This window comes from Phaseolus vulgaris, chromosome 7 (assembly GCF_000499845.2).
Source record: "Phaseolus vulgaris cultivar G19833 chromosome 7, P. vulgaris v2.0, whole genome shotgun sequence".
Taxonomy (NCBI): domain Eukaryota; kingdom Viridiplantae; phylum Streptophyta; class Magnoliopsida; order Fabales; family Fabaceae; genus Phaseolus; species Phaseolus vulgaris.
In genome coordinates, this window is record NC_023753.2 from 27,937,958 (window position 1) to 27,962,698 (window position 24,741).

Sequence of the window (24,741 nt, forward strand, 5' to 3'; positions counted from 1 at the left end):
GGAGATCCTTTAGCTCCATTTCTCTTCCTAGTGGTGGCTGAAGGCTTGGCCGGGTTAGTGAGACAAGCGTGAAATATGAATCTGCTCAGAGGGGTGAAGGTGGGGAGGAATGAAATCGTGTGTTGCTTGCTACAATTTGCTGATGACACTCTGTTTTTATGCGAAGATTCTTTCTCTAATATCTTCACAATAAAGGCGATTCTAAGGTGTTATGAACTTGCATCAGGGTTAAAAATCAATTTCCACAAATCAAAGTTGGCAGGCATTGGTGTTGATAGCTTTTCCCTTAACACCTATGCAAAGACTTTGAATTGCAAGACCATATCAATCCCTTTTAAATATTTGGGATTAGAAGTAGGAGGCAACCCAAGGAAGAAACAGTTTTGGGAACCAGTTATAAACAAAGTCAGTGCTAGACTTAGTACCTGGAAGGGGAGATTTTTGTCTATGGCAGGAAGAGTATGCTTACTTAAATCGGTGTTTACCGCTATACCTCTCTTCTACTTGTCCTTCTTTAAAGCACCAATTTCAGTCTGTAACAGAATTATCAGTATACAGAGGAAGTTCCTTTGGGCTTGGGGCAGAGATAACAGGTCTATAGCATGGGTAAGATGGGAGGATGTGCGTAAACCCCTTGAGGACGGAGGGCTAGGGATCAAAGATGTCAGAATTTTTAATAATGCTTTGCTGGCGAAATGGAAATGGCGACTGATGAATGATGAAAGAGGGAAGTGGAAAGACATTCTTGATTCTAAGTATGGTTCAGAAGTAGGGAGAAGTCATACACGCTTGAAATGGCAATCTTGGTGGTGGAGAGATCTTTCTAAAGCTTGTGGGGAGGGTGAAGATGAATGGTTCCAAAAGTCTGTTGTGTGGAAAGTTGGTGATGGAGGCAATGTAAAATTCTGGGAAGATGCGTGGGTTACTAACAATAATCTCAAATCTCTGTACCCTAGACTTTTTTCTCTCTCTATGGATCAAGGTATGAAGGTGGGAGAGGTAGGTACATGGGAGAGTTATGGATGGCAGTGGCGGCTAAATTAGAGGAGGGCTAGGTTTGAATGGGAATATGCTTTGGAGGAAGAGTTGCTTATGCACATTAATAGAAGCGTTATGAACAAGGAATCCAAGGATTCTATTGTGTGGGGAGGGGATACCACAGGGATCTTCTCTGTGAAGTCAGCCTACATACGTTTGGCTAACCAAAACAATGAAGTCCATGATGGTATCTTTTGTTCCTTATGGCTGGCTAGAGCAATGCCTAAAGCCCTAATAACTGCGTGGAGAATCTTACTTGATAGAATCCCAACTTTAGTTAACCTGCTTAGGAGAGGGGTGGCAGTAAACTCTTCTATTTGTGTGCTCTGTAGAGAAGTAGAAGAAACTTCTCAGCACTTGTTCTGGGAGTGCTCTTTTGCACAACGAGTTTGGTCATTATGCTTCAGGTGGATAGGAGTTTTGTTTGTTCAACAAAAGGATTTAAGGTGTAACTTTGAGAACTTCTATCTTGTTCATATGTCCATTAAGCAGAATCAAGTATGGAAAGGGATGTGGGTGGCAATAGTTAGATGTATCTGGGAGAAGAGGAACAATGTTATCTTTAAGCAAGGGATACCTGACGCCGAAGAGGTTTTCCAAATGGCTCAACTCCATACTTGGTTTTGGTTGAAACAGGATGTGCTCCTTTTCGTATGCTTTTTCGGATTGGCATTTGAATCCAAACCAATGCTTACAAAGTGTACTATGAAAAGGGAGGTCTCTAAAGATGCTAGAGTCGAAACCAAGGAGTTTCTGGAGAAGTGACCGATGGTCATATTGGAGCAACAAAGTTTTCTGTAGTGGTGTGTTTGGGTATCTAATGCAGAAGTAAAACAGAGCAGGTGAATAGACTTGGAGTAGTTAACGTGAATACTGATATTCACACAGCTTGTGGCTGTATTCAGTTTTGTAGCAGAACGATTTTACAACAAAGCAGATGAAATTAAGGGAGGAAGTGGTGAGGATTTTGGTAGGAAGTGCAGAAAGGAGTATGAAGCAGAAGCTGGGGTATGGGGTAGTATTTTACAAGTCTACAAGCCAACTGAAAGTCTATGTATATGATGTTCCAAAGGTCTCCTATCTTGAATTTTACAAAGGCATGAGTCACGACTATGCTCTAGGTTTTTTGTCCATGGGGTAACTTTTTTCTGTTGAGGGGCTGGTTGGAGATGTTACCAGTTATGCTAGAACAGGGAGGATCTATTTGGTTTTGAAGTTTTTGACAAGCAGCTGAAGTGATTGGTTCTCTTGGAAGGAGCATACCTGCTGATATCCAAGTAAGAAGGTAAAACCGAAATGCAGGCTTAAATCTTGTGTTGAGGTTGCTGTCATAACTGAAGCCTCCAGTGGTGTACATGGAAGGTCATGATGGTAAGTGAAAAAGGTGGGTAATATTGAAGTGAAGTTTGAAATGGGTGTCATTGGATGCTAGTTTTATGTAGTGTAAAGAACCCGATTGTGGACAGTTTGGGGACTTGTATGCATTGAAATACAAACAAGATGGGCCAAGGGATGGGTAGGAGGTATCTGGGGCTGCAGCAGAGGGAAAGAAGTTAGGGAATTACATGTTTGATGTAGATCCAGTGGTACAGGATGCTGGGACTAGCTGTCAGGTTCTTGCTGCATAATTTAGAGGCACTTTTGTAGCTGTATTGGTAGCCTTCTCTTAGTGTTGTCTTTTTTTTTATGGTTTGGTTGCCTTAATTTAGATATGATTATAGCTACAAATGGTGAATGATTTTGTGTAAGGGTTGGGACATCCCTCATATGTTCCTTTTAATTTAATTCTATTCTTTGCTGATAAAAAAAAAATGTTATATTCAGTATTCTTTGATTAGTATATGTAAACTGAAGTTGTCTAAGTTGTCAATTCAGAAAAAAAATAGGTGGATTAATGAATTTAATTGATATTGAGTACACCATTGGCAACTTTAACAAAGAATTGCCCTTTCTGATAATTTTTTCTACTTTTACCCATTTAGATAAATAAAAAAAAGGTGCACCATTTTGGTGAAAAAACCGAATACTTACTCTCCTATACACTCTGTGCTTTAAAATTTGACTCTATTTCTTATCCTTCTGCAAGATGCCAAAGTGCATTGCTAAGACGCTAGTGGGTTTCCTTTGGTGTGGATTAGATGAGAGAAAAAATATTGCATGGATTAGTTGAGATAAAATTTGTTAACTTAGAGAGTGAGGAGGTTTGGGGTTACAACCACAGAGTTGTCTAAAAGATAATAAAACACTTTGGTGGGTGGGTACGAAGGGAAGGAGGATTGGTAATCTTGATTTTGTTTGGTGGCAACACTTGTGTAAAATGGTACGTGAGGAAGTCCAGTTCATTCTTTGTGGTTTTCGAAAAATGCATCAAGGGTAGTTAGAAAAGGGGGTTCTACTAAATTTTGGGAAGACATAGATAGGTTCAACTCCCCTTAAACCTTTTCTTTTCTAGGCGGTATCAAATATCAGAAGACAAGCAAGCATTTTTATCTTTGAAAAGGGGGAGCAGAAAAGGGAACAATGGTGTCGAAAGTGGCATAGGAATATGTTTTTTTGGGATCTCTTGCATCTTTCAAATCTCATTTCATAGGTGAATTTATCCGAAGAAGAGAATGATTATTCGATTTGGTTCCAGGTCTTACTCAGCGGTGTGGCATGCATTGGTGTGGTCTATTTGGTCACACTGCACAACTTTGTTAGTTTTCAACATTCTTAGTCTTTTATTTGGTGGATATATTAAGGTTCATTTTTGGTCTTAGTTAAAATTTCTGGTAAGCAAAAGGCTAATTTTTGTCTCTCCTGCTCATCATGATTTTTCTCTTTTACAATTGGTTGGTGTTTTGGTGTTACTAGTTATGTGAAGGAAAACACTCGGGCATGTGACAATACTAGCTAGTATCTTGTGCATGATGGTGATTGTTCTGATTATTCACTCTCCATTGCCTAAAAATTTAGCAAAGTGCATGAGCTCATGTGAAGAGCTCAAATGAGGGTAAAAGCAAGGCTCTCTTTCCTTTGTCATTCTAATTAAGTAGCATACTGGTTTAATATACCATGCAATATTTTTCTGCCCAGCACACCATATATATGTTAATACATTTTGAGCTTTTGCATGGAAACCTTGTAGAGCTACTACATATCATTTACTACATTTTTTTTCCAAGGGGTGTTTTGTTTTACAGGTAATTGGATTGGTTAGTAGTCTTCTTTGGGAGACACAACTAAGCTCAAAGGTAGCTGAGAGCAGAAAATCCAGAACTGTTCTCAACAAAGATGCTGTTCTCCTTGCATCTCAGGTATCTCTCTCATTTATGTTCATTCTTTGATAACTAATGTGACACAACTAACCAAAGTTTTTCTTGGTTTAGGGTATCAGTGAGTGGCCTGAGCTGAATCGACTCCCATCATACGGTAGAGGAACTGAAAGGTACACCAGCTTCATATTTGGAAAAAACCTCACTGATGTTATTGTCACAGGTATGCAAACAAAAAGTTGCATGCATCAAACAATTATCAACCCAGTAGCTAAGGTTGGTGAAACTTTTCAGCAAACATGTGCTACGCATCAAAACTTTGAATTCTAGTTCCCAAGTTTACTTACTCTAATTTAATGCCTTATTTTTCTTTTTTTCTTAATTGGTCTTTTGTTTTATGGTTAATGATGTACTGTGTGACGTGTGTGGTGATTTTAATATCAATTTCACATTACTAAAAATATTGTAAAATTGATATCATTTATTGTTGACAGTGTTGATTAATCTTAATAAAAGTAACTATTTTTTTCAATAAATATTTATATTTCTTTATAAAGTAAGTATTGCGTTGAAAAATAAATGCATTTAATATAGCAGGTAATCTTTCCCTCCAAATGTTGTTACCATAGAATGAGTGAATATTATATTTTCTAACACATTTATTTAACAATAAAATGTTACAAATATTTATTTATTTTAAATTGAAGTTTATTAATAAATATTTATCTGGCATAGTAAAATACTTGCAATAACAAATTACCATCGTGGCCTCTCTCCCATCTCCAAACACTGATGGCATAAACTCAGGTATGCAGCTCAAGATTTGGCAACTATAATGTATATATAGAGAACACACAAATTAAAAATGTAAAAACAATACAAAATTAATTTAGTGATTTATATATATATATATATATATTATATGATTATAATTATATTTTTAAACCTTATTCATGTTCTTGCTTTATATTTCACTACAATATATATGTTACTTAAATTTTAATTTTATTTTTATATGTCCTATTAATTTCAATTTACACTATAAGAAAATGATTGAATGGTAACTAATTTAGAAAAAAAAAATTAGTTTCTATAGTAACTAATTTAGATACCATTTTATAAACTAAAAATTATTGGTTACTAAAATGGTATCTATTATTAATAAAAATTATAAAATAATTAGATACTATATTTTTGGTAGCTAATAATAAAAATAAAAAAAGTTTTTTTATAGAAACATTTTTTAGTCTCTTGTTAAAATGTAATTGAAAACCATTTTTTTAGTCACTTCTAATCTATTTTAGAAACTAATTTTTGGTCTTTAAAAATAATAAAATTAGAAACTAATTTTATAGTTTCTAGTCACCATATAATTAGATACTTGTATTTTTAGTCACTATTAGATACTAATTTTGGGATAATTAAATTTTATAAAATTAGTTATTAATCATTAATTTATAAAATATTTTAAATTAATATGAATAAATTTCCTAAATTATTAGTTTTAGTATAATATTAAAATAATTGATATCAATCTAAAAATTACATTTAAAATAATATTTTAACCTTTTAATTTTATTTAAACATAGAATTAAATTAATAACAAATTCAAAATACTGTTTAAATTAAAAAAATTATGAATTAATTTAAAATAGATATGTATACTTTTTTTTAAAACTAAATAGTGCAGTTTTCAATTTCTAACTTTAACTCTCTTTAATATTTTATCTTTTGTACTTATCTCTCACTCAGCACACACGCACCTGCACTCTGCAACACTCTGCAACGACGATGGAAACGGCTACTCATCCTGCAGCAACAACGACGGAAACGGCTACTCACCCTGGAGCAACGACGACGGAAATGACAACTCACCTGCAGCAACGACGACAACGGCAACGCAACTGCAGAAACGACGACGGCAACGCACCCTGCAGCAACAGCGACGACAACACACTCTGCAACGGCAACGGCCTCTGCAATGGCGACGACAATGCATTCTACAACAATGCGTTTCTCTGCTCCGAAGGAGGCCAACCTCTTCAACCTTATCATCGTAAGTTTTGATTCGTGATCCATTCTCGTCTTTGCTTATCTTTTCCATCTTAAAACATCTTAAAACCCTAGATTCTGTTATTTGTATTCCCTCATTTAATTGCTAGTTGAGTGTTGTTTGACTTCTCTTTTAATCGATCTGATATATTGAAATTTAATTAAAGAGCATCACACAAAGTATAATCCTCATATGTCATTATTCTTCTACCACTGGTCGTCACTTCAAAGTGAGTTCAAACAAACTATGCTAAAATATGAGTTTCGGTGCTATAGTTGGTACTTAGAATTATGATAATATAGTCCAGAGTATTCAAGGACTGATTGTAGATGATAGACACACATGCAGACAGGGTCAGTCACAGATTCTATTGTTCAACACTTTGCATTTGCATAGCCATAGATATTAGGCAGAGAAAGAAAAGAGAAAGGAAGAGGGAAGCACATACACAGTGGAAAGATAAACTCACACTATGGATTTCTTTTTAGTCTACATACTAATATTTTTTACTTATTGATGAATGTTTCATTTGTACAAAAGTTTGATTCCAAAAGTGTCTTCAAGGAACTTGTGTTCAAATTCAACTTAGCCACTGTCATATATATATATATATATATAGTAAACTTTGTTTTAGCAATCAAAGAAATGTTTGAAACTATTGTAGTCAAGAAATATTTTCTAATATGAAATGTTTGTATGATTATGAAAATATATTTTGTTTCAAATAGAAAAGTGGTAAGAAAGAGTATCTTGGTTTTTATTTTTGTTTGAGGGGTCAGTGATACTTAGCACGGTTATGTGTTGCTGTTTTTGGGGTTTCACCCAAAGGGCTGCCTTTTGCCTTTTTAGACCACCTACAAACAGATACTACCTAACAAAAGGGTGAGCATCAGGAGTGCTAGAAGAGTTTGTTTAATTCATTTTTTTACACACATTTTCCCTTTTATTTGCTTTTCTAGATAGATAACTTAGAATCTAGTACTCACAATAGTTTATCGTGGGTTCCAATCAGCTTAAGCGATTTGGACAAGTATAACTTCCAAATTCGAAGAACGTGAATTATACTACTGTACCGATAGAATTTTATAAGAATGGTCACTTACATTTTCATTTTAAAGGTTTAATTTGAGTCTGACTGTCTACTGGCTGCTTCAAGACATGTAATTATTTTTTTCAGCTGTTAAGGCATCTCATGAAGACGGTTTCTCAGCTAGGCACTGGAAATAAGCATGTTGGTACTATAGCTTATATGGCTCGAATGGAACAACTGATGTAATACCACTATGATGTTAAAAAGGTTATAGTGAAATTGGAGATTATGCCTAGTCTAACCAGATCAGTTTCATGATATCCAAATCAAATATGGCTTTATTTAATATTTCTAGTACTAACTATGAGTTGTAATATTATGCTTGTTTTATTCCCAGCAGCTGAGGATTGGTTGAAGCCTAATGTTGTGTTGGAAGCATTTGAAGTCAGGGCTGCTAGGATATGTGTTGCTTATGCTCAAAATCTTAGCAAGTTCTCTAACCCAGAAGAGAGTAAATGATTTAATCATCTTTTAAGTCAGAAGCCTAATGTTTGTATTATTATATTCTTAATATTATCTAAAAACTAATTTATTTGATATAATATAAGAAATCATTTTTTGAGTAACAATGCATCCTTTGTATATGTTTCAAGTATCATATATATTTGTTTATCATAGCTTAATTTATTTCTAATGATTTATCTATAAAAGAGGAGCTAAAACATATTGGAATCTGAATTCATCTTCTTGCATGAGAGTAAATAAAGTGTTTGAGTTACTTTTAAGTAAAATCTATCACATTTGTTGTGACAGACAACTTCGAAAACTTTTACTGGCTAATTTTTCTAGTTTTTATTTTTTTCTTAAACCTAATAAGCAGTTCCAAAGTTAGTTGTCTGTTTATAAATTTGCATGAGAAACATAAAATTAATATTTATATTTACTAAAATAGAAAGATAAAGTACAAATATAGATCAGTGAAAATTCCTCTTGAAATAAAATGCATCTAATAACAAATGGCAAAAAGAATATGGCAAAAAGAATATGTGGGATGTTATTTATGGATTACTAATGTATATATTTCTTTATCTTATAATGTTTAAAAAAACTATGAAAATAAAACAATGGGTTTATTTGATTATCTTTTGTTTCTATCACAATCTTAGTTCACATTTACAATTTATAAAAAAAATTATAAAATTTGAAAAAATTACCCACTTCTTACCATATCTCGATTATGAACATAATTGTTTTGAGTTGAGAAACTCTATAAATTTATTTTAAAATTAGTAAACTTAAATTTACAAATAAATATAAAATAGGAAAGAGTAAGTAGGTAAATAAAATAATATTTTATAATAAATTATATTATTTAGAAACCAATATAGTGACCATTTTTTTGTATTTATATATTTGGTCACTAAATAAGTTTCTATATATTTTGGTCACTAAATTGGTTTCAATGAAATTGGTTGTTAATTTGGTTTCTATATAATTGGTCACTAAATTAGTTTCTATATATTTGGTCACTAAATTGGTTTTTATTTAATGGTAACTAAATTGGTTTCTAAATTAGAATCTAAATTGGTATCTAAAATTAGCAACCATGATTTTAGCTACTTAAGACTATTAGTTTCTAAATTGGTCTCTAATGAAGTTAGTAACTAATTTTATCATTTTAGAAACCAAAAAATTAGTTTCTAAAAGCAGTTTTTCTTGTAGTGTTATTTTCATTTATACATTTTAATTATATTTTATATTTCAAATGTATGTTGAAATTACCCTGTTTTTTTTCTATATTATTTGGCGAATTTTAAATTTAAGTAAAATTTATTAATAAAAATAGATTGAAAATAGAGACGCAATAATTAATTAGATGAAAAATGAGAACCGATCGAATTTCATTAGTTTTACGAATACTTCTAAATTATAAACAAAGTTATCATCAATAACTAACCCAACAGTTTATATATTTCTTCCTTTGAAATATGGTTAAAAAAAAAGTCTCACATACAACCTCAACTATTATATGTTTCCCTTTTTATTTTGACCTTAGACTTAAGCACAACTTTAAAAATTTAGGAGTGATACACATTTTCTGATTTTTTTTACTAAACTAATACAATTTGATAGGTTAATTATTGAAATAAATAAAATTTTTAAAAATTACCAATACGAGTAAGTCGTGTTAAGCTGACATAACTTTAGTATAATCAGATTTTAGTTAAAGTCGTGTTACATTGGCACAACTTCAATATTAAATAAAATCTGATTATATTGAAGTCGTACTTAGTTACCTTGACATAATTTCACTTTAAGGCCAAAATCGTGTCAACTTGACAAATGAAGTCTATAGAAAACAATATTCTCTTCCAAGATTATACAAGAAACAATTTGTATTCATAATAAATCAGTAATGAAAAATTCAAATGAATAAAAGATCAAATGTTACCATGCTTGAGCTTGCAGGAAAACGTAAACTTCATGTAGCAGATATCAATAAAACTCATATCTTAGAACTTTTGTTGACTTGCTTACTCGTTAGAGTAGGAGTCACGAGAGAGCAGAGCGTACTGCCCTACCATAGTCGCGAGTCTGTTTATAGTCACGACTGTTGTCATAGTCAACAAGGTTGAAACTTCCAGGAAAAGTGGAAAACTTAAATACATGAGAAGGAATGGAAACTAACCGTGGTAACCGAAAAAACCTAAGGTTAGGTAACTGTTAAAAAATAATTACAATTAATTACAGTACCCTCCCCTTAAGTTGGATAATGGATACTCATTATTCCAAGCTTGAAAATGGAATTTTTAAAATTAGCATGATGCAAAGGTTTGGTGAAGATATCTGCCGGTTGAATACAAGACCAAATGGGAAGAAGATGGAAAAGTTGAGCATTTAGCTTCCCTCGGACAACATGACAGTCAATGTCAATATGCTTGATTGTCACACTATAAAATTGTAGTAGCGTTAGGCTTACTATGGAAATCATTAAGAAGATGAGTGATCCATTGAACCTCACAAGTAGTAGTGGCAAGAGCACAATATTAAGATTCAGATGAGGAACGAGAGACGGTGGTTTACTTTTTGGACTTCCAAGAAATAAGAGAAGTGACAAGAAATATGGAAAGGCCAGTCATAGATCGCCTTGTCTTTGGACATGAAGTTCAATTAGAATCACTAAAGGCCTTCAATTGAATGTTATTGTTATCAGTAAAAAAAAAAAACCTTGTGCAGGGTTGACTTTTATGTACCGGAGAATATGTTGAGTAACTTGATGATGATGAATAGTTGGTTGTTGAAAAAATTGACTAAGGAGATGCACAACAAAAATGTTATTGTTAGCAGCAAAAAGAAATACCTTGTGCAGGGTTGGCTTTTATGTACCGGAGAATATGTTGAGTAACTTGATGATGATGAATAGTTGGTTGTTGAACAAATTGACTAAGGAGATGCACAACAAAGGTGATGTCAGGACATGTGTTGGTTAAGTCGAGAAGCTGCCCAATTAATATGCGATAGGAATTAACATTGCGAAGAATAGGTTTGTCTTCAAATAGGACTTTGGTATCACAAATAAAAGGAGTAGAGGATGGCTTGCTGACAAGCATTTCGCATTCATTGAGAATGTCAAGAGCATACTTACGTTGACATATATGTATACCTTTTGTTGTTCTAGCAATCTCCTACCTGATAAAATACTTGAGCTGACCCAGATCTTTAATCTTAAAGCTGGAATGTAAAGAGTTCTTTATACAATTGATTTCATCCATGGAATTTCCAGCAAGGATGATGTCATCTACATAAACAAGTAAAGTAGTGAAAGTACATGCAGTCTTTTTAATGAATATGGAATAATCTGAACTAGATTGTATAAATCCAACAGAAATAAGAAATGAAGATAATTTGGCAAACCGTTGCCTATTTGCCTATTTCAGCCCATACAAAGACTTGGTTAATCTACAAAGTTGGTTAGGTTTAGAGGTGATAAGTCATGGAGGTGAAAACATATAGACTTCTTCATCAAGGTCTCCATGAAGAAAAGCATTGTCCACATCCAATTGATGTAGGTGCTAGTTATAACCAGAAGCAAGATCAAGTAATAAACAAATAGTGGTTAGCTTAGCTACTGGATAAAAAGTATCTAAAAAATCTATGCCTTCTAATTGATTATACCCTTTAGCAACTAATCGTGCTTTATACCTTTCTATGGAATCATCTGATTTGTATTTTATCTTGTAAATCCATTTGCATCCAATAGGAGTCTTGTTAGGAGGTAATTCAGTGATATACCATGTTTTATTAGCTTGAAGAGCACAAACTTCTCTGTTCATAGTTTCCATCCAACTAGAGTTTCTTATTGCTTCCTCATAAGTGTGGGGTTCAACATGTGAAGAAATAGCCAAAGTAAAGTTCCAATGTTTGTCAGATAGAAAATCATATGTCAAAACAGATGATATAGGGTATTTGATCTTGAAATTAGAATTAGAACCTTTGTGCATATTGGCAACTTGATGGTGATAATCAACAGGATATGAGGGAACTTTCTTTATTTTTCTCGAGCGTCACAGATCACTCCAGGACCATTTTGAATAACAATATCAGAATCTTTAGCAGAGATGTTACTGTTACTATCTACGTTATTGGAATTGTTATTTCCTGTCATATTGTCAATATAGTTTGTAATCTATGAAATTGAATCATCACTATGAGTAATTTCTGGTGTATTATCAGAATCTTGAACATGAACAATATAACCTGGATCATGAGCTTTTGTACTTCTAGAACAGTTAATAGGTTCAAGTAAGAAATTAACATCATCATGAATCAAACTATCATTATTTTTACTGTGATGAGTTGAAAAATTGTAAGGAAAAATGCTTTCATAAAAGATAACATTTTTGCTAATAAAAATATCTTTGCTTTTAACATCAAACAACACATATCCTTTAATGCCAATTTTATATCCAATGAAAACACTTTTTCTAGATCTTAGTTCAAGCTTACTGCGATCGTTTTCCAAAGTAGAAGCAAAACATAACCAACCAAAAGTTTTAAGATTTAAATATGTATGTGGTTGGCTATACAATATCTCATAAGGAGACTTACCTTTCAAAACATTAGAAGGAAGTTTATTTATTAAATGAATAACATGGCTGATAACATAAAACCAGTAGATTTTTGACAAACTTGATTGAAAAAGAAGATTGCGTGTGACATTCATGATATGTGCCTAAAAAAATCATGAACAATAATAAGAAAGTATTTATGACCGTGAATAGAACTAATAACTATGGTCCCCATATATCTATATGTATGAGATCAAAGGTATTTAAAGAAACAGTATCACTTATTTGAAAAGGCAATTTATGTTGTTTAGCAAGGTGACATATATCACACAGTTTATCATAATTAGAATTAACATAAAAAAATTTGTGCAAACTTGTTTAACAACATGTTTGGAAGGGTGGCCTAATCCAAAATGTCATATGTCAATATCATGTCATTTAAAATTAAGAATATTACAATTTATCAAATATTTTTCTTCATGTATGTTAACAGAATCATGAAGACAATATAATCCTCCATGCATATCAGCTTGACCAATCGTCTTGAAAGTAATATTGTCTTGTATCTAACAACTCTTAAGAGAAAATATCAGTTTGTAATTAGAATCACGAATCAACAGAGGCACAAAAATCAATTTAAACACAAAATTTGGTATGTACAAAACATTATAAATGGTAAGATTATTAGCAATCTGTATTGTTCCAACATATTTAGCAGTCACATATGAATTACCAAGCAATTTTATGAAAACAAGTTTAATTCTAAAAAAAATTAATAAATTGATTTTTATCGTAAGTAACGTGATCAGTGACACCTGCAGAATCCTCTTTGTTGACCCTGTGTATTTGGTTTACACTGTGGTTTGGTGATTCTTGCAGCAATTTCAAAAGTTGTTGGACTTGTTTAGTAGTAAAAGGATTATTTTGTCTAATATCTTGATCACTGTTGTTTCTATGAATTTGACTTCCATAATTTCTTAGAGTGATATTGCTCACTACTTTTCTCCCTTTCAGATTGATCATTTCTTTGCTTGTACCATGGAGGATACCCATTCTTCACATAACATTCATCAATTGTGTGATTCAATCTGTGACAATATGAGCATTGTTTTCCTTGATTATAGCTTCTACCTCTACCTCCTTTCCAATTGTTATTTCTGCCTTGCAGTTTCCAACTCCTTTGATCTTGTATTTTCCAATTACTTTGTTTATCAGTGCCATTCCAATTTTTTGTTTCTCAAGAAGATTAATCACAACTCTATTATCCAAATTCCCAATTCCATTAAACTGGCGTTCCTCCTGAATCAACAAAGAAAACACACGACTAATGTTGGGAAGAGGTTCCATCATCAAGATTTGGGTTTTCATAGCATTATAAACTTGGTCAAGCCCTTTCAGAAAATATATAACGCACTCTAAATTTCTATAATTGTGAGACATTCTTGACATATCACATTTACAGGTACCACCACATGTGCATCTTGGTATAGGTTTGAAATATACCAATTCTTCCCAAAGAATGTTCATATCAGTATAAAATTGGGTAACATTTCTCTCACCTTGTTTGGTGGAGTGAATTTCTTGGAGTAAATATGAGTTGCGAAAATGGTTGCCTCTTGAAAAACGTTCCTTCAAATCATCCCAGATATTATTGGCAATGTCTATGTAAACCACACTCTCGACAATTTGTGTAGACAAGGTGCGATTGATCCCAGACAAGACCATCACATTACACCTCTCCCGTGCTTCAAACAACAAATTATGGCGCTCTGACATGTCAATACTGCCATCAACAAATTTCAATTTGTTTTTTCAACAAGAGCGCTCTTCTCATATTTCTACTTTAAGAGTGGTAATTTTGCTTATTGAGTTGAGGATTAACAAGAACAACTCCAGGATTCTCATCGGGATGAAGGTAATAAGCACTAGAAGGATCCTTGAAAACATTGATTTCAGAAACCTTGGGCTCTGAAACATCGGTCTTGGAAATTTAAGAAGCCATGGAAAAGAAAGAACGAACAAGAACACAAAAAACATAAACAAAAGGATTAATGGAAAGGACCACAACGAAAGCAAAGCAGGTTATAGGTTTTTTTTTTACCTGCTTTGATACCATACGAAAAACAATATTTCCTTCCAAGATTATAAAAGAAACAATTTGTATTCATAATGAATCAGTAATGAAAAATTTAAATGAATAAAAGATCAAATGTTATCGTGCTTAAGCTTGCTGGAAAACGTAAACTTCATGTAGCAGATGATCAATAAAAGTCATATCTCAGAATTTTTATTTCCTTTTGATGTATTTTTACAAACAACAGTAAAAAACTTAAATACATGAAGCCATGATAACTAAAAAAAACCTAATGTTAGGTGACTATTAAAAAACAAGTAATTACAATAAAGTCATATCAACTTAACACGACTTACCTATTTTAACTATTTTAATAATTTTGTAAAATTTTATTCATTTCAATAATTAATCTATTAAATTGCACTAGTTTAATAAAAATAAATCAATTTGTGTAGATAATTGTGGCAGGGGAAAGTGGGTGGGATGACATTGGTGGTGAGAAGGCTAACATGGAAAGTGCAGCAGTTGCCTTAGGAAGTGAGATGTGAGAGATGAGTACATCACAGCCATCCATACTGAATGAGGGGTGAGAATGAAGAGTGGCATGTGAAGAAAGAAAAAAAATGTGTCTTAGGTAATGAAGGCATTGACATCTAGCTATAGTGCTACTGTAACAAGCTCTGCTTCAAATAATTGTTTGCTATTGCTTGTGATGGAATGGAGTAGTTGTGATTCAAAACTTTCAACATCACTATTATGTGCTTCTTAATGTTATCTTTGTTGGTTTGTCATACTATTTCTGAGAGGTTAATTGAAGAAATTCTCTCATGTGAATGAATTTTCTAACCCCTATTCTATTTACCAATCTCGATGAAACTTCACCACTATCACTTGTTGGTGGAACAAATTATTACATTTTCTCAAATGTTATGTGTTTAAGATGATGACTAATTAATAATAATAATTAATTAATATTTTAATGTGATACATAAATAAAATACTTTCTTCGTTCTATTTTATATATATGACATTTAGGACGTTTGATACAAGATAATTTTTTAGTCTTTTTTAAATATAAAATGAAATAAAAAAATTGTATATTTGGTTTATGTTTTATAAAAAAGCTGGCAATTTTTTAACTTAGTTTTCCAAGAAATTACTTTTATGAAGAGATGAGAATTTAACTTTTCTAAGCTAAAAAGGTTTTTACTTTAATAAAACATCATAACACTCTTATTAGATAATTGTATGTTATAAATAATTATTTTTTAATAAACATATCATGTTACTTTTACTTTAAAAAATTTTATATAAATATTTCTTTTCAAATTTAGCGGGTCTTAAAAATCATGATTATCAAAATCCATGATCTCCGGACATGAAAAAAAAATAATCTGTTTTTAAACTTCTCCTTAAGGCTTTAGCCATTAATAATTTTTAATTATTTGCTCATTTATTTATAATGCACGAAGTATTGATTAAAAGTAGTTGGAAGGAAAATATTTAATGCAAGGTTGGATTTTTAAACACTAAATTAAATATGAAAATGAAAACGCTGGTACCTTCTTAAATGGTATAAATGCCTAATTCCAACAATAGAATTTCAACGTAAAATTTTTAAGAATTCTTCAAATACTTTTTGTTATAGTTTTTATAAAATTTATTAATATCTAACTCGTAAAAAATATATTTTAAAATTATATAATTTTAAAGCATACATATCAATGTAAAAGTACCTCTTTATTCTTGATTAATATTTCAACAAAGTGAATTTTCGTCACCAATAAATATGTTACGGAGTATTGCTAATAATAGTTCAAAATTAATCCTAATTTTCGTATTGAAAGGGATATAATCAGAAGATATAATGAGAATTTGAATATTAAACCCCTTGAAGCGGAGAGAAAATTAATCCTTTTTTTTAAATTATAATATAATTTTTTAAATAATTTGATGTTAAAAAAATATTCTATTAAAAATTATATTTTTAACCATATTATGAATTATTGTGTAAATGATGAAGTATTTAGTTTTTTGACTGTCTTTTCAATTTATCCAAACATGCAAATATAAACTTTCTGTTTTCTTTCTTTCTTTCTTATTTTTATTCTTCGAACAAACTATATTTTGTAGTGTCATTCTCCTATTTTCCCTATTATTACTTTTTTTCTCTATTTCACTTTTCTTCCAAACATTATTCTTTCAGACACAAATAATTTATTGTCTAATAAAGACTAGCTGTTATTTTCATGAAAAATGAAGAATATTTTAATTTTGTGATGATTTGTGCTTCTATGAAATGGGTCGGCAATAGTGGGGATTGGCGTTGGCTTAAAGGGAAAGAAGAAGACCAATTGAAAGAGAAGTGAGAATTCCAATAATATTTCATAGTAGAAGCCACACCAACCCAATATCCCACCATTCTAAACTTCTTCCTAAATTCACAAAGCATAATCATAACAACAAAACTACATTAATCTATGTTCATTGTCTTCATATACTAATTCTGTAAACAAGTTATGTAACATTTTGTATATGTATCATTTAGGATCACTATTTAAGAACATGCGTGCACAATAAGATTAAGAATACAACTTCTAATGTTCCTTTCTCCTCAAGAGATTCTAACTAAATGAAAAATGGAAAGAAACGAAAAATCCACTCATGAATTTGAAGATTGGACAACTCCTATTTGATGTTGCAACTGAGATTGAAGCCTTGGACGCAACAAATAGAGTATCATTCTTTTGGTACATCATGGCTCTTAGAGATAACAAATAATGTTGGACATGTATGTTTTTGTGTCTAGGAAATGACAAAAAGAACATTCGGTACAAGGTTATAGTCATATTTACCAATTTATTTATCAAGAGAGAAAATAATTGTTGCTTCTTTTTGTTAAACAAATCCTAAACAATAATCATCCACTTTTTGAATTTTGAGAATTCATGAATGAACCTATTGACCATATCTAAACTTCCCCTATAAATACTTAGCATAGTTGCTTCACTCTTCACATATACCTCAAACAAATACCAAGTGTAGCTCTTGTGGAAAACTCACATGAGGATACAAGTGAGACCCCCTCTTTCCTCCTCTTTCATTCTAAGTTGCATTTTGGTTTCATATATGCAATTCTTTGCTGCATATACTTTTAGAGCTTATGCATGAAAAACCCTTGACAAATATTATAGAATTACATGTTGTGTGCATCTACCTTTATTTTCTACTCTTTTTCTAAGGGGTGTTTTGTTTTACAGGTAATTATATTGGTTTGTGCTCTTCTTTTGGTGACACTGCTAAGCTCAGAGGTAGCTGAGAGCAGAAAATCCAAAACTGGTAGCACTTCCTTCGAGTACAAAGCTATAAATTGCAGAGCTTATAGTGCTTCATTGACAGATTTTGGTGGTGTTGGAGATGGAAAGACATCAAATACAAAGGCCTTTAAGTCTGCAATCAGTCATCTGAGTGAGTATGCTTCTAAAGGGGGAGCCCAGCTCTATGTTCCTGCTGGAAAATGGCTTACTGGGAGTTTTAGTCTTTCCAGTCATTTCACTCTCTATCTCAACAAAGATGCTGTTCTCCTTGCTTCTCAGGTATCTCTCTCATTTTGTTCATTCTTTGATAACTAAGTAATCACAAATATGAGATTCATGACCTGGTCAACATTCAAGTTCTTGATTTGCAACCACTATAGTCCTGTTTCTCTTGCTGAGATCAGTTACACCGTTTAGTTTCAGTTAAAAATCAAATCCTCACAAATATTGTTTAGTATAAGATCCTTTTTAATAATTTCTTCGAATTTTCAATGTTTTTCTTAGTCTCCTTCTAAACCTTTTTACACAAAAAATCTTGTAATCTATACTTTCTATAAGTGCTTCTAATAACCTTCTATTCACATGTCCAGATAATGTTAACTGATTTTCTTACTAAACCACAAATGTCAATTTCTTTGTATGTTCTCAAGGTGTTATACTGTTCCTCTATAGTGGAAAAAATTATTCTACTGATTCTGGTATTTAAACTACTGTTTTTTCACCCAGTTGTCTTCATATGCCCTTTCTTGCACCATTCCTTGTGGCAGCATTTGGGGAAAACTATTTTCCAAATCTGACAAAATAAAAAACAACAATAAGTCAAGGAAGTGATGCTATTAAGCTTTCTTTGGGTGCATGGGAAAGTAAATTATGTGAGTGAACTTCATTGATGGAAAATTAGTAAAACTAGTTTGTTATTTATCGCTGTCATAGTGTCATGGACAAATGCCTTACTGATGAAATTGGACATATACCTTTTTAAAGGGATTCACTTGAGTTACAAATAAGGTAAAATGTTGGATAAATGAAATTCAAACGTGTGACAAGGTTCCTCACTTTTTACTGTTACTGGAAAACTATGCTATCAAAGCAATATTGTGAAGTAACTGGTGAAAGCAATTTACAAACTCCCAAACCTTTGATCAACTAAAAACTGTTCAAAAACTCACTTGATGGCAATTCTGGTTCCATAGGAAAGGAACCTTTAATCCCCAAAATCACGTCAATTTTCATCCCTGCACTTTTGGTTATTCCTCCTATAAACTATCTCAGTGCCATAGTGTGGTCCAATACACTTTTTGTCTTTTTTTCATAGGGGAACAGTTCGTAGTGTGGCACATTTTTTAGCCCTTTCATGTGCAACACCACTAACCAAAGTTTTTCTTTGTATTAGTTATTGATCATTAATATAAATTGGTGTAGGATATTAGTGAGTGGCCTGTGATTGAACCACTCCCATCGTACGGTAGAGGAAGAGATGCAGCAGCAGGAAGGTACACCAGCCTCATATTTGGAACAAACCTCACTGATGTTATTGTCACAGGTATGCAAAAAGTTGCATGCATGAAACAATTATCGAAGTAGTAGTTAAGGGTTGGTGAACCATTTCAGAAAACATGTGTTAACCATCTAAACTTTGAATTCCAAGTTGCCAAAATTTCTTGCTCTGATTCAATGTATTCCCATTAGACTTTCTTCCCTTAAACATTTTAGATTAGTTAATTGTTTAATTTAATATTTATACTCAATGTATCTCTCAAGAGCTACTTTGAGTCAAATTAGACAGGTAGTTATTTTCAGAACAGGCTGGTTGATCATTTGTGACTATGATCATACTACAACCCTTTTTTGGTCCAATGAGATGATTTCTTAAATGCCAACAAAAGATTATATCAATTTCATGTTATTTAAAAAATTTCTGTAAGTTTAATGTTATTAAAATTGATGTCACTATTGGGGTGATAGGTGACAATGGCACCATAGATGGTCAAGGAGCATTTTGGTGGCAGAAATTTCACAAGAAACAGCTGAAGTACACTCGTCCATACTTGATTGAATTAATGTTCTCAGACAAGATTCAAATTTCCAATTTGACCCTCCTAAATTCTCCATCATGGAATGTTCATCCTGTTTATAGCAGGTAAGTTTGCCCTCTCATAAGCTCTTATTCAAGTTATAAATGCCTTCAAGATTACCCTAAGAAGCCTTTTTACATCTCTGAAATGTTGTTCCAATTTCAAGATTATAATAGTTTTTTCAACACTATGCAGCAATATTATTATTAAAGGTCTCACCATTATCGCTACTCTCCCATCTCCAAACACTGATGGCATCAACCCAGGTGAATATCTTAAGATTATTTGTGTGTTCCAGTGGAGAGAACATGCCAAGTAAAATAGTAAAAGGAACTGATGTTAACCATTTAATTTACGTAAATGTTAGTATTAATTTAGTGATTTATACATGATTGTATGATTATAAATAGTTTTTTTCACTCTCTCACCTAATATACAACTGACAACTTTTCTTGTATCTAATAAGTATTTTAAAAATTTAAAATATATAATAAAAATAAATTAAAAGAACATTAATTATTTTCATCATTAACAATAAATATTTTATTTAATTAGATAGAAATTAATTAGAGAAATGAAACTTTTAAAGTTGCGGAAAAAATTATGAAAAAGATGGTAAGTCAAAACTTTGAAATTTGCATCCTTTCTTCAGAAACGTCACTATATGGTAGGTCAAAATTTAAAAATTAAATTCAAAATTACTTTTTAAGATTATAGTAATCTTAAAAATGCAACTTATCCCGGGAGAATATCCTAAATTTAATATAGTTTATTGAGAGAAGACAAATTCTCCATATGCAATCAATAAATGGGTCTAGTTTGAACAAGTTTATTTGATTAAATTCCTTTTAAAAATAGGTATATTATGAGAAAAAGTTCCTAGATATAATTAATTAATTAAATAGAAGGAAACTAAAAAGAATCAGATTTCAATAGTATTAAAACTAATTCTAAGAACAGTGAGTGTATTTTTCCTTGTTTTTGGCAATAGATTCTTGCACAAATACCAGAATTGAAGACTGCTACATAGTTTCTGGGGATGACTGTGTAGCAGTGAAAAGTGGGTGGGATGAGTATGGCATAAAGTTTGGATGGCCCACAAAACAACTAGTGATAAGACGGCTGACATGCATTTCCCCAGAAAGTGCAGCCATTGCCTTGGGGAGTGAGATGTCAGGTGGAATCCAGGATGTCAGAGCTGAGGACATCACAGCCATCCATACAGAATCAGGGGTCAGAATCAAGACTGCAGTAGGGAGAGGAGGGTATGTGAAGGACATATATGTAAAGGGAATGACCATGCACACCATGAAATGGGTTTTTTGGATGACTGGTAGCTATGGTTCCCATGCTGATAGCCACTATGATCCTAAAGCCTTGCCTGAGATCAAAGGCATCAACTACAGGGATGTGGTGGCTGACAATGTCACCATGGCTGCTAGGTTGGAAGGAATCTCCAATGACCCTTTTACTGGAATCTGCATTGCCAATGTGACCATTAACATGGCAGCCAAAGCCAAAAAACAGCCATGGACATGTACTGATATTGAAGGGATCACAAGTGGGGTGACTCCTAAGCCATGCAATTCTTTACCTGACCAAGGGCAGGATAACATCAAAGCATGTGATTTCCCTGCAGATAATCTACCAATTGATTCGTTGAAGCTTAAAAAGTGTGCTTACCGAATTAAACATGAATGACTACACTTGTGTTACAATGTTTTATAGTTATTTATTTAAGGCTAGTCTTTACCATCTTATCCACAATCCAGAAATCGTTACTCATGTAGAACAATGAATTATCTGTCAAATTATTGAAATGAAACAATTTTCTCTTTGCTACAAGCTTATGAAATGGCTTTAAGCTTATTCGAACCTAAATATTATGTTGTTACATGAATCAAACTGACTGTTAAGGTTTTGTTAAAAGGACCACTACACACGTATGACTTAAGAAATTTTAAAAATTATTTCGAATACTAACAAACCATTACATTTTATGTCATACAATGGGAATATGGGATAATGTCTAAATGAAAAGTTGTGTATTTTTACGGGTGTAAAGGATAGAAAGACTGGCAAGATAAAGGATAGAAAGTTCAGTGCACGGTCCTCGAGTCTAGTTGGAGCTTAAGGATAATCAGCTGAAAAACTGAGTATAACTGCACATCTTCTGATCCTTTCCTCGGTAAATCACAACAATATGATTATCTAAGAATCTGAGATGAGACTGAAATGAAAGAAACCTCACAACAACCTCAGATATGTCCAAAATGTTTCATGTTCTGTGGTGCTCTGCAACTTGCCAAAGTAGTGTCATAACGTATATTAGTTATCAGGTATTTCACTAAGCATATACAACATAAATACAAAATCTCAGTACTGGTGGAAGAGGATTGAACTTCACAGATTCTCTCTAGATGAGTTCCTTGATATCTTCTTCAGTGAATGACGGTTGCTCAAAGTCAAAACTGAAGGGTCTAGTGCAAACGGGTTCCTTATTGATGTCGTGGAGAGGTGCCATGTATGGGTGGCTCAATGCCTCATCGACTGAAAATAATTGAGAATAGGATACAATTAATAAAAATATAGACAAAAGAAAATCTCATTATTTATAGATATAAACACTCTCATTGTAAAATATTTGTACAAAGACATCTAATAAGAAATCACTATATTGCCACATCATCATTATCATCATTCTGGTATGTATGTTGTTAAGAAACAAGACAAGAAAATTTACATCTGTTGGTGCTAAAGTTCTCATAAACTGGTCTTTCACATCTGCCCCCATATCATTCCTATTCATATACTGCTCCAGGAACAATAAAAGTCACATTCATAAAACTGGGGAAAAAGTTTTGCAAGCCGAATACCTGTAATACGCCTGTTAGGATCAAAGATAAGCATCTTCTCTAGCAAACCAATCGCACCAGGAGACATGTTGGGAAATCTAGCAGAAAAGTTTTGCTTTGGATACTGGGGAAGCTGTTTTACATATCTACGAGCATTATCACTTCGTATAAATCCAAGGCTCGCATCATCGGGTGAACCAATCAGGTTGTTGAAAGAAATGAGAATTGTCATTGTAGTGTTAGTTCTAAATCAGAAAGAAATCTAAAAGGCATCAAAGAATGAAAATTTACATCCTACCAGGAAACCGTATAATCCGAATCTATTGATAAGCTAGAACAGAATGGGTCAATGACTATATAAGCATTCTTAATTTAATCAATTATCATTTCTTACATATATGATTCCTTAGGTTCTCAAAAGGAAAAAGGAAACCAAGGGTACAAAAGTAGTCATAGAGAGTACAATTCTTTAATGTTTTTCAATAAAAATATTATATGATCTACTCTACTAGTAAAACTACTGTAAAGGCAAGGACCACAAATACCTTGTCCATAAATAAAAACCTATAACATTTCAGAACTTCAAAACTGGTATACAATTTTTTAATTTTCCATTTCAACATGGTGATACAGGTCGTAAATCCAGAAGACATAAGCATAAAGATCCAAAATCTTATTAATGTGATGCATCTTTTTCATTTAGGAATAAGTGATATGAGTGAGGCACAGTTTTTGTTTTCATATTATTTTATTTCAAAATAAAATTCTTATGCCACCAGACCTGAAACCTTTGGCAGACACCATTAAAATATTCAACCCTTCAAAACTCAGTTGTTTTTTCCTTGAATTTTCCCCAAATCCTATCATACTAAACCAAAGAGATCAATTTGATGGAAATAAACAAAAGGTTCAAATTCATCAAAGTACCAACATCATTTCAGCAAAGCTTGACACCCAAAATTTACAATTGCATAAAGCTGTAGAAGTTGGAACTCTAATTTACAAGTAAATCCAACTTCCAGATCAGAAATACAAAAACTATGCTACACTGCCAGAAGCTTTAAAGACCACACTAAGTCCAACCAGTGTAATAGATTATGTGGACCCCAAATAGGAGACCGACACCACCTAGTACACAGACTGAGCTTCATTTAGTCTTCCAAAGTTCCAGGCTCTTCAGGATGTTCATAAGTAAAATTATATTTTACCTATTGATTTGAAAAAGAAAACATCGAATGTCATTAACAAATATAATTCAAAGCAAGAAGATTAAAATTACTAAGAAAATTCTAGGGTAATTCAGCATATCAATGTAAATTGTAAAGCAAATTCGTATTAAAATATTTTCTCTAGTCTGTTGTAGAGGAGGTGAAGAACATTATACACATTCAGCTCAGATTTATTTTTACATTTTTCACATAACTGGAGAACAAAGTCTTGTCCACAAATATTAATACAGATGAAAATCAAAGCATAATCTTTCTAATGATTGAGTTTATTAATAACAATGTAATGAAGTCACAAATCAACACCAAAAAAGGTAGAAGACAATTTTCAGCAAAAGAATACCTCAGATAAAAGTTAATAATAGGTCTACGCTTTAGAGAGTGGCTACCATATAATGTTTATATGCAAAGTAAAAGAGAGTAATCAGGTAAGGTATTATCCATGCAAAATGTTATTGTTCAAATCCTGAACATAAGAAGATATGTATCATTGTAGAGGCACAAATTCATGTCCTGTGTCATGCAAATTCATTAGTTGGCTCGAGTTTAAAGCATACTAAAAGAAATTAACTTACGTCATTGACATGATATTGGAAGTAAACTTTGCAAAAAAATGTTTAAACAATGCAACAACACTATTGTAGCTGTCACAGCTCTAAACATTGAACTGCAAACAAAATACTAATTTAGTTTGACAGGAAAACCTAAAACTCGAGCCTATTAAACTAAGATGGAACCACTTGACACATG

The 24,741-nt window shown here is 32.4% G+C and overlaps 2 protein-coding genes and 1 long non-coding RNA gene across 9 annotated transcripts; 2 read left to right on the forward strand and 1 right to left on the reverse strand.

Annotated features, from left to right (window-relative positions):
- The first annotated feature begins 3,120 nt into the window (after positions 1 to 3,120).
- LOC137829622 (uncharacterized) lies at positions 3,121 to 8,004 on the forward strand. Of its 7 annotated transcripts, none has more exons than XR_011084049.1 (6): positions 3,121 to 4,030; positions 4,221 to 4,334; positions 4,407 to 5,099; positions 6,045 to 6,348; positions 7,523 to 7,642; positions 7,773 to 8,004. XR_011084049.1 is itself a non-coding variant. In XM_068636468.1 (5 exons), the coding sequence occupies exons 4-5, from the start codon at positions 6,084 to 6,086 to the stop codon at positions 7,892 to 7,894; spliced, it is 387 nt and encodes a 128-aa protein (XP_068492569.1). In that variant the 5' UTR covers positions 3,121 to 4,030; positions 4,221 to 4,334; positions 4,407 to 5,099; positions 6,045 to 6,083; the 3' UTR covers positions 7,895 to 8,004. The 7 variants fall into 7 exon arrangements, 4 of the variants coding, with proteins under 4 accessions (XP_068492569.1, XP_068492570.1, XP_068492568.1 ...); XR_011084048.1 differs by having other exon boundaries at positions 7,776 to 8,004; XR_011084047.1 differs by having other exon boundaries at positions 7,523 to 8,004.
- Positions 8,005 to 17,238: 9,234 nt separating this feature from the next.
- LOC137829623 (probable polygalacturonase) lies at positions 17,239 to 21,765 on the forward strand. The gene is made up of 6 exons (XM_068636472.1): positions 17,239 to 17,593; positions 17,779 to 18,114; positions 19,258 to 19,378; positions 19,801 to 19,975; positions 20,106 to 20,176; positions 20,902 to 21,765. Exons 1-6 carry the CDS (start codon positions 17,582 to 17,584, stop codon positions 21,609 to 21,611), a joined length of 1,425 nt encoding a protein of 474 aa, XP_068492573.1. The 5' UTR covers positions 17,239 to 17,581; the 3' UTR covers positions 21,612 to 21,765.
- Positions 21,766 to 22,146: 381 nt separating this feature from the next.
- LOC137829625 (uncharacterized) lies at positions 22,147 to 22,784 on the reverse strand. The gene is made up of 2 exons (XR_011084050.1): positions 22,654 to 22,784; positions 22,147 to 22,460 (listed from the first exon to the last, which is right to left on the reverse strand). It is a non-coding gene; the product is annotated as an uncharacterized lncRNA (long non-coding RNA).
- Positions 22,785 to 24,741: the final 1,957 nt, after the last annotated feature.